The sequence below is a fragment of the Perca flavescens genome, chromosome 21, assembly GCF_004354835.1.
Source record: "Perca flavescens isolate YP-PL-M2 chromosome 21, PFLA_1.0, whole genome shotgun sequence".
Classification (NCBI taxonomy): Eukaryota; Metazoa; Chordata; class Actinopteri; order Perciformes; family Percidae; genus Perca; species Perca flavescens.
In genome coordinates, this window is record NC_041351.1 from 1,241,188 (window position 1) to 1,251,187 (window position 10,000).

At 40.3% G+C, this 10,000-nt stretch overlaps 3 protein-coding genes across 5 annotated transcripts in view; all 3 read left to right on the forward strand.

The window, feature by feature from the left end:
• The window catches only part of si:ch211-207i20.2 (zinc finger protein 771), a 17,293-nt gene extending 15,737 nt beyond the window's left edge, over positions 1 to 1,556 (forward strand). The window contains exon 6 of the mRNA XM_028568753.1: positions 376 to 1,556. Within this exon, the coding sequence (XP_028424554.1) occupies positions 376 to 738 (363 nt within the window). The 3' untranslated portion in view covers positions 739 to 1,556. The remainder of the gene's footprint in view (positions 1 to 375) is intronic.
• Positions 1 to 10,000, forward strand: part of LOC114548719 (microfibril-associated glycoprotein 4-like) — a 94,338-nt gene that overhangs the window by 20,604 nt on the left and 63,734 nt on the right. The gene's annotated exons all lie outside the window — the stretch shown is intronic.
• The window catches only part of LOC114548717 (TBC1 domain family member 12), a 25,956-nt gene continuing 20,033 nt past the window's right edge, over positions 4,078 to 10,000 (forward strand). For all 3 annotated transcript variants that reach the window (XM_028568750.1, XM_028568751.1, XM_028568752.1), the window contains exons 1-2: positions 4,078 to 4,283; positions 5,611 to 6,034. In XM_028568750.1, coding sequence (XP_028424551.1) covers positions 5,634 to 6,034 — 401 coding nt within the window. In that variant the 5' untranslated portion in view covers positions 4,078 to 4,283; positions 5,611 to 5,633. The remainder of the gene's footprint in view (positions 4,284 to 5,610; positions 6,035 to 10,000) is intronic.

Genomic DNA, 10,000 nt, shown 5'->3' on the forward strand with positions numbered 1-10,000 from the left:
CTGTGCTGCGTTGTGTGTTGTGCTGCGTTGTGTGTCTGTGCTGCGTTGTGTGTCTGTGCTACGTTGTGTGTCTGTGCTACGTTGTGTGTTGTGCTGCGTTGTGTGTCTGTGCTACGTTGTGTGTTGTGCTGCGTTGTGTGTCTGTGCTGCGTTGTGTGTTGTGCTTCTGTTTTGTTGTTTTCTCTTTTTGTGATGCTTTGTGCTGAGTCATGTTTTGCTGCTGTTGTCTTTCTTTAACATCCAAGCCAGGGGACTACAGATGAAAAATAGCCTTTTTGGCTAATTGTCTTCTTTAACTCATTGTAAATCATGGTTTTATTAATTTTCCCTGTCCCCCCTTTCCATAAATAAACTAAACTGAAACTCCAACTCCAGATCCACCGGCGCATCCACACCGGCGAGCGCCCGTTCGGCTGCCAGGAGTGCGGCAAGACGTTCAGCCAGCAGAGCAGCCTGATCACGCACGGCCGCACGCACTCCGCGGAGCGCCCGTTCAGCTGCAGCTACTGCGACAAGAGGTTCAACAACAGCAACAGCCTGAAGCTGCACCTGCGGGTGCACACCGGCGAGAAGCCGTACGGCTGCGACATCTGCGGCAAGACCTTCAGCCAGTGCAGCCACCTGCGCACGCACAAGAGGCACATCCACGCCGGGGGCAAGCAGTTCATCTGCGACAAGTGTGGGAAGACGTACTCGGACCGGAGGAACCTCAAGCTGCACAAGTGCGGCTACGCGTGAACAAAGACACTAAAATCAGCCGTTTCTTCAGTGGAGTCTGGCACAGGCGACATTACAACTCCAACGTTATTAGAGATTAAATATCCGAGTTTCTCAAAGTCAAAGCTGTTTAATATTAGAGAGAAGAAATCGCCATATTTTAGAGGCTGAAAACATCCTTTTCTGCCTTTTTTGCATGAAAAATAACTTGAATCGATTATGAACAAGAATCTACAAGCAGGAATAGAGACGTTAAATCAGCCGTTTCTTCAGTGGAGTCTGGCACAGGCAACATTACAACTCAAACGTTATTAAATAATGTTTTGTCCGAGATAAAATATCCGAGTTTCTCAAAGTCAAAGCTGTTTAATATTAGAGAGAAGAAATCACCATATTTTAGAGGCTGAAAACATCCTTTTCTGCCTTTTTTGCATGAAAAATAACTTGAATCGATTATCAACAAGCAGGAATAGAGACGTTAAATCAGCCGTTTCTTCAGTGGAGTCTGGCACAGGCAACATTACAACTCAGAACGTTATTAAATAATGTTTTGTCCGAGATAAAATATCTGAGTTTCTCAAAGTCAAAGCTGTTTAATATTATACAAAAGAGAGAAGAAATCACCATATTTTAGAGGCTGAAAACAGCCTTTTTTTGCATGAAAAATAACTTGAATCGATTATGATCAAGAATCTACAAGCAGGAATAGAGACGTTAAATCAGCTGTTTCTTCAGTGGAGTCTGGCACAGGCAACATTACAACTCCAACGTTATTAGAGATTAAATATCCGAGTTTCTCAAAGTCAAAGCTGTTTATTATTAGAGAGAAGAAATCACCATATTTTTAGAGGCTGAAAACATCCTTTTCTGCCTTTTTGCATGAAAAATAACTTGAATCGATTATCAACAAGCAGGAATAGAGACGTTAAATCAGCCGTTTCTTCAGTGGAGTCTGGCACAGGCAACATTACAACTCGGAACGTTATTAAATAATGTTTTGTCCGAGATAAAATATCTGAGTTTCTCAAAGTCAAAGCTGTTTAATATTATACAAAAGAGAGAAGAAATCACCATATTTTAGAGGCTGAAAACAGCCTTTTTTTGCATGAAAAATAACTTGAATCGATTATGATCAAGAATCTACAAGCAGGAATAGAGACGTTAAATCAGCTGTTTCTTCAGTGGAGTCTGGCACAGGCAACATTACAACTCCAACGTTATTAGAGATTAAATATCCGAGTTTCTCAAAGTCAAAGCTGTTTATTATTAGAGAGAAGAAATCACCATATTTTAGAGGCTGAAAACATCCTTTTCTGCCTTTTTGCATGAAAAATAACTTGAATCGATTATCAACAAGCAGGAATAGAGACGTTAAATCAGCCGTTTCTTCAGTGGAGTTTGGCACAGGCAACATTAACCCTTGAATGTTATTAATTTGTTTAAGATAACAGACTGATGTCATGAAATGGTGTATGTATGACACCCCAATTCGTATGCCATTATAGGTGTGTTATTAAGACGCATTCTCGCTTTTTAACGCGTTTATCTATTTATTTAGTGCCGTTTGGCCTCCATTGACTTACGTTACCTTGCGATGGCGTGTGAATGTACACCGTAGCGAATAGTATGATATGACGAAAATCCACGTAGGGAGGTTGGTCGGAGGGGTCAAACATTTTCGGTAGAAAAAAGGTCTACATAAAGAGGAACAGTACAGCGCTGTCAGCGATAGATTTACTAAACAACAGCCTTGGAAAAAAGATGGAAGAAAGAAGGAATGAAGTAGCCCAAGGCAAGAATAGGTCGAAAATAGTATCAAAAACTTCAAAAACAGCGACATAACTTCGAAAAAAGTGAGAAAATTCTACTAGAGAACCTGGAGAAGGAAGGAAGGCAAGAATAGGTCCAAAGAAAGCGACACAAATGTCACATTTTTGGTAGGAATAAAAAGCTGGATAACAGCTTTGTAACTAATAAACATTTAGTTAAATATCTCACGTACCCCCTGCATTCTTCCAAAGTACCCCTAGGGGTACACGTACCCCCATTTGAGAAACACTGGCGTAGACATACGGCTCAAAATGCATCCAGATAACACGCCACTTGGCTTAAGAAAATGGGTGTGTATGTTTACGTGAAGTCATGATGTCATGTTGAAGATTAAATTTACCATATCTTTTTAGATTGACCGGTGCGGGAGGGAATTATGGCTGCAGCTAACCATTAATGTCATCAATTAATTGTTTAATCTATAAAAATGTCAGAAAGTAGAGAAAGGTCCATCCCAGTTTCTCAGAATCAGAAAGGACTTTATTGCCAAAATAAGTTAGACTTCTGAGGATCTAGCCTCGGTGATTACTGCATACATAAACTTTTTTATTTTTTTTGTATTGTATGTTGAAATACTACAGTTTCTGTGATATTTCAACTGACAGACCTGTGAATTCGCTCTGCCTTCATCTGCCCGGCAACAGAGTCTGAAGCTCTCTGATTGGCTGATTCCTACAGCAAAGCTTTCTGGGAGTTTGTTCTGTTCGGTTTGTTACTGAGATCAATTATTTGTCAAATTAATTGAAATTGTAAATGTGAACATTGTTGCTTTTTTAATTTCAAAGATTCTATTTTTCATTTGATTTGGAAAATAAATTTAGAAAAAATACAAACACGTGGAAACACTTTTTTTACTTAAAGGGACAGTTAAACATTTTAATCTTACATACTTCTGACATTTTTTATAAAGTAAAACAAACATATACAATTATACATGAATGCATATTTTATAATAATGCTGTTTGACCTGTAAAAATGTTATTTATATTTCATATAAATTCATATTTTGAAATTATTTTTCTGATTGAAATTTCAGTTTTTATTTGTATTTTCATTACTGTGTGTGTGTGTGTGTGTGTGTGTGTGTGTGTGTGTGTGTGTGTGTGTGTGTGTGTGTGTGTGTGTGTGTACGTACTTTTATATTAATTTAATAACTTTAAGGCAGCTTGTGCTATGTTGCTGAAATGCATTTATGAAGTGCAGGATTTTTTTTTATTTTTCCAAAAATAATAAATACTAAGTGATAGAGTAAATATATTCTCTAAATTCACATAAAAAGCCACGAAATTGGGGATAACGTTTATTTCTTACGTTCATTTATTTTTACATCCAATTTGCCATAAGATTAGTTTTACACAACATGTAATGTGTCACAATGGGAAAATAACAGTGTTACAGATTAAAAAACTAGCCTGCATTAGTTTTCAATACCTAAGAATTTAGAGAAATATAAATTTAGGATATATAGTGAATGTGTACTTTAATCCATCTGACGTCAGGCTGACGTAGCCTTCACTACGTCACCGGACGTCTCAATATGGCGCCTCTCCGCCCCGAGCACACCTGTCACCGCAGAGGATGATTCAGCGGTGTCTCCGCCGTCTCTACGCCGGCCAGAGGGCTCTTTTTCCGGGCATGACGCTCCGCGGGAATCCGCTGACTGTTCCCCGCGGAGGAGGCGCCGCAGCCGGGTCCGATTCTGCCGAGCAGCGCTGACAGGAGATCCGCAGACAGAGGTGAGTTACTAAGTTATCAACCGTAGGACCGGAAACCAGCGGGGTTTCCTTTCAAAATAAAACCGGTAACAAAAAATGTTAGCTATTGTGGAGTTACCTTCAAAATAAAACGGAATAAATAAAACCTGTAAAACAGGAAGACAACAAAAATTACTTTCAAAATAAAATAAGTGATCTTTGCTAATTTTATTTTGAAAGACATTTAAATGCTTTTTTAGATTTCAATAATTTATTTATTTCGATGTTTGTGGAAAACTAGTTTTACCGTCATAATAATAAAAAAAGATCAGGACTCTTCAAAATAAAATTAAACATTGCTTACAATGAATGACAAAATGTCCTTTCAAAATAAAATGTTTGAACATAGTATGGAAAGCCGTTTAGGTCATAATTCTACTTTTAAAATATTTTTTATTTGTGTTTTAATAAAGTTTGGAAACACTACACCTTCACAATTGAAAGCACTTAATTGTAAGTGGCTTTGGATAAAATGGTCAGCTAAATGACATGTAATGAAATAATGTAACTGCTGTCGGCATGGTGACAATACCCGTTTGTCCTGTGCACCCTTTTTACTTTATTATGAAATCATTAATTAACTGTAAAATGATTTTGAATTTACAACTTGTGGTAAAGGTGTCCTGCCACGTGTATTTCATGACTTTGTGGTGATGTCTGAAGGTCTACCATGGACTCTGTAACCTTGGTTACCTTGTTTCAAGCCATTCTAGCGTGGTATAGAAAGCCTGCAGGAAGACTCAGCTCGATTTCTGCCAGTTCTCATTAATATTAACAACAAGCTAAGCTGTTTGAATCTGATTGGCTACCAGCTAGCCAATGAGAGCCTGGCTGTCAGCATCCTTTAGGAGCTAGCAGTTCATTGTAGGGCTGTTCTCGACTGAAGAACTTCTTAGTGGACTAACACTCATTCAGTTGTACCGACTAATCGATCAGTTAATTTAATCGACAGATCTGTTAATCTGAGTTTCTCCAGAAAGAGTCGTGTTAAAGCACCACTTTAATTCTTGTGTTTACCAGAGATGTGCTCGTATGTTTCTTGGAAATAAGTCATTGAGCATGAAAACAGCATCAGACATGACTAATGGACTAAAGAGATCTAAGTTGACTAAGACCAGAACCACCGATTAGTCCACTAATCCACTAAGAGAGAGCAGCTGTAGTTCATTTTCACATTCACCCCATAAGACAAACACACCTTTCAAGTGTAGGCTACTCATTTTTAATTATTGTAAGTAGGTAAGAATTGTATATGATATGCATGTTTTTATATCATGTTTTATTTCTGAAAATGCTTTTATTGTTTTAGTAAACGACAGGAAGTGGAGTGAAATGGACAGAAGCAAAGATGTGTCCTGTTCCCCGGATCTCGCTGCCTGTTCTTCGCTCCGCCACGGGTCAGATCACGGACCAATCGGACGCTTCTGCGAGGCTCAGGGGGCGGGGCTTAGCCCGAGAGAACACTATGAGGAGGCACAAACTGACGGGATTGGTTCAGACGTGGCAGCGCAGCGTTGGTCTGAGGAAGAGGAAGGTGATGATGAAGCCTTCACGGGCGTGGCGCCTGGCGAGCCGAGCCTCCCGCCCGGCGGCGGCGCTCGCCGTAGGAACACGTTTGCGTGCCGGCGGCGCCGGCAGAGCGCCCCGGGAGAGCTACAGCCTGACGAACCAGAACCAGAACCAGAGTCAGAGCTGCAGTCCAGGAGGCCAGACATCGCCGAATACTTCAGCTGGTCAGTCGCTGGGAAACACCAGATTTAGGACAAATTACCTTTGTGTGTGTGTGTGTGTGTGTGTGTGTGTGTGTGTGTGTGATCTAATTGTGATTTAATATGCTCATCTAAATATTTACAAGCATACCATATTTGGAAGAAAAGCTCTTATAGAGCTCAAATAGAGCAAAAACACAGGGATGCATAAGGGCCAATAAAATATCAACCAGACCATTTTCAGCCCAACCAATGTCTCCATTATGAGACCATAAGGAACAGTGATAAATACCCTATATAATCATTCTATCACCCCTTTAACATGATAAATACCCTATATAATCATTCTATCACCCCTTTAACATGATAAATACCCTATATAATCATTCTATCACCCCTTTAACATGATAAATACCCTATATAATCATTCTATCACCCCTGCTGCCCCCCAGTTGGCAGTGTGGTGTCTTCGCTACTAGAATCTACTAGAATCTAACTACTACTGCTCCTACTGGTCCCAATTGACCCTGAAACCAAGAATTTGCAGACCATCCAGCTCCTTCAGATGGACCAAATGCATCGCTTATACACTTCAATGCATCTATAACACTAGTGATGTTATCAGAGCTGTCGGGAACCAAAGCCACAGCAACAAATTAAAAGTTATGGCCAATTTGACCATTTATGAGCATGAATCTCCAACATCAAAAACTGTTTGCTTCCACCTCTCACACATCTGCCACTCATCACCTGGGTCCTACCTTAAGGCTTGTCCTGTGATAATGCCCCTTACTTCTATCATACTTCTATCTTCTGTTGCCCCTTACTTCTATCATACTTCTATCTTCTGTTGCCCCTTCTATCTTACTTCTATCTCGTGATGCCCCTTCTATCATACTTCTATCTCCTGATGCCCCTTACTTCTATCATACTTGTATCTCCGGATGCCCCTTACTTCTATCATACTTCTATCTTCTGTTGCCCCTTACTTCTATCATACTTCTATCTTCTGTTGCCCCTTACTTCTATCATACTTCTATCTTCTGTTGCCCCTTACTTCTATCCTACTTCTATCTCCTGATGCCCCTTCTATCTTCTATCTCCTGATGCCCCTTCTATCATACTTCTATCTCCTGATGCCCCTTACTTCTATCATACTTCTATCTTCTGTTGCCCCTTACTTCTATCATACTTCTATCTTCTGTTGCCCCTTACTTCTATCCTACTTCTATCTCCTGATGCCCCTTCTATCTTCTATCTCCTGATGCCCCTTACTTCTATCCTTTTTCTATCTCCTGTTGCCCCTTACTTCTATCATACTTCTATCTTCTGTTGCCCCTTACGTCTATCCTTATACTATCTCCTGTTGCCCCTTACTTCTTCACTTCTATCATCTGTTCTATCTTCTGTTGCCCATACTTCTTTGCTCCTTACTTCTATCCTTTTTCTATCTTCTGTTGCCCCTTACTTCTATCATACTTCTATCTTCTGTTGCTCCTTACTTCTATCCTTTTTCTATCTCCTGTTGCCCCTTACTTCTGTCATACTTCTATCTTCTGTTGCCCCTTACTTCTACTTCTATCTCCTGATGCCCCTTCTATCTTCTATCTTCTGTTGCCCCTTACTTCTATCATACTTCTATCTTCTGTTGCCCCTTACTTCTATCCTACTTCTATCTCCTGATGCCCCTTACTTTTATCATACTTCTATCTCCTGATGCCCCTTCTATCTTCTATCTCCTGATGCCCCTTCTATCTTCTATCTCCTGATGCCCCTTACTTCTATCATACTTGTATCTCCGGATGCCCCTTACTTCTATCATACTTCTATCTTCTGTTGCCCCTTACTTCTATCCTACTTCTATCTCCTGATGCCCCTTCTATCTTCTATCTCCTGATGCCCCTTACTTCTATCCTACTTCTATCTCCTGATGCCCCTTCTATCTTCTATCTCCTGATGCCCCTTACTTCTATCCTTTTTCTATCTTCTGTTGCCCCTTACTTCTATCCTACTTCTATCTCCTGATGCCCCTTACTTCTATCATACTTCTATCTTCTGTTTCCCCTTCTATCTTACTTCTATCTCCTGATGCCCCTTCTATCATACTTCTATCTCCTGATGCCCCTTACTTCTATCATACTTCTATCTCCTGATGCCCCTTACTTCTATCATACTTCTATCTTCTGTTGCCCCTTACTTCTATCATACTTCTATCTTCTGTTGCCCCTTACTTCTATCCTACTTCTATCTTCTGTTGCCACTTACTTCTATCCTACTTCTATCTTCTGTTGCCCCTTACTTCTATCATACTTCTATCTTCTGTTGCCCCTTACTTCTATCCTTTTTCTATCTCCTGTTGCCCCTTACTTCTATCATACTTCTATCTCCTGTTGCCCCTTACTTCTATCATACTTCTATCTCCTGTTGCCCCTTACTTCTATCATACTTCTATCTTCTGTTGCCCCTTACTTCTATCCTTTTCTATCTCCTGTTGCCCCTTACTTCTATCATACTTCTATCTTCTTTTGCCACTTACTTTTATCCTACTTCTATCTTCTGTTGCCCCTTACTTCTATCCTACTTCTATCTCCTGATGCCCCTTCTATCTTCTATCTCCTGATGCCCCTTACTTCTATCCTACTTCTATCTCCTGATGCCCCTTCTATCTTCTATCTCCTGATGCCCCTTACTTCTATCCTACTTCAATCTCCTGATGCCCCTTCTATCATACTTCTATCTCCTGATGCCCCTTACTTCTATCATACTTCTATCTCCTGATGCCCCTTACTTCTATCATACTTCTATCTTCTGTTGCCCCTTACTTCTATCATACTTCTATCTTCTGTTGCCCCTTACTTCTATCCTACTTCTATCTTCTGTTGCCACTTACTTCTATCCTACTTCTATCTTCTGTTGCCCCTTACTTCTATCATACTTCTATCTTCTGTTGCCCCTTACTTCTATCCTTTTCTATCTCCTGTTGCCCCTTACTTCTATCATACTTCTATCTTCTGTTGCCCCTTACTTCTATCATACTTCTATCTCCTGTTGCCCCTTACTTCTATCATACTTCTATCTCCTGTTGCCCCTTACTTCTATCATACTTCTATCTTCTGTTGCCCCTTACTTCTATCCTTTTTCTATCTCCTGTTGCCCCTTACTTCTATCATACTTCTATCTTCTTTTGCCACTTACTTTTATCCTACTTCTATCTTCTGTTGCCCCTTACTTCTATCCTACTTCTATCTCCTGATGCCCCTTCTATCTTCTATCTCCTGATGCCCCTTACTTCTATCCTACTTCTATCTCCTGATGCCCCTTCTATCTTCTATCTCCTGATGCCCCTTACTTCTATCCTACTTCAATCTCCTGATGCCCCTTCTATCTTCTATCTCCTGATGCCCCTTCTATCTTCTATCTCCTGATGCCCCTTACTTCTATCCTACTTCTATCTCCTGATGCCCCTTACTTTTATCATACTTCTATCTCCTGATGCCCCTTCTATCTTCTATCTCCTGATGCCCCTTCTATCTTCTATCTCCTGATGCCCCTTACTTCTATCCTACTTCTATCTCCTGATGCCCCTTCTATCTTCTATCTCCTGATGCCCCTTCTATCATACTTGTATCTACGGATGCCCCTTACTTCTATCATACTTCTATCTTCTGTTGCCCCTTACTTCTATCATACTTCTATCTTCTGTTGCCCCTTACTTCTATCCTACTTCTATCTCCTGATGCCCCTTCTATCTTCTATCTTCTGTTGCCCCTTACTTCTATCATACTTCTATGTCCTGATGCCCTTTCTATCTTCTATCTCCTGATGCCCCTTACTTCTATCCTTTTTCTATCTCCTGTTGCCGCTTACTTCTATCATACTTCTATCTTCTGTTGCCCCTTTTATCTTACTTCTATCTCCTGATGCCAATTCTATCATACTTCTATCTCCTGATGCCCCTTACTTCTATCATACTTCTATCTCCTGATGCCC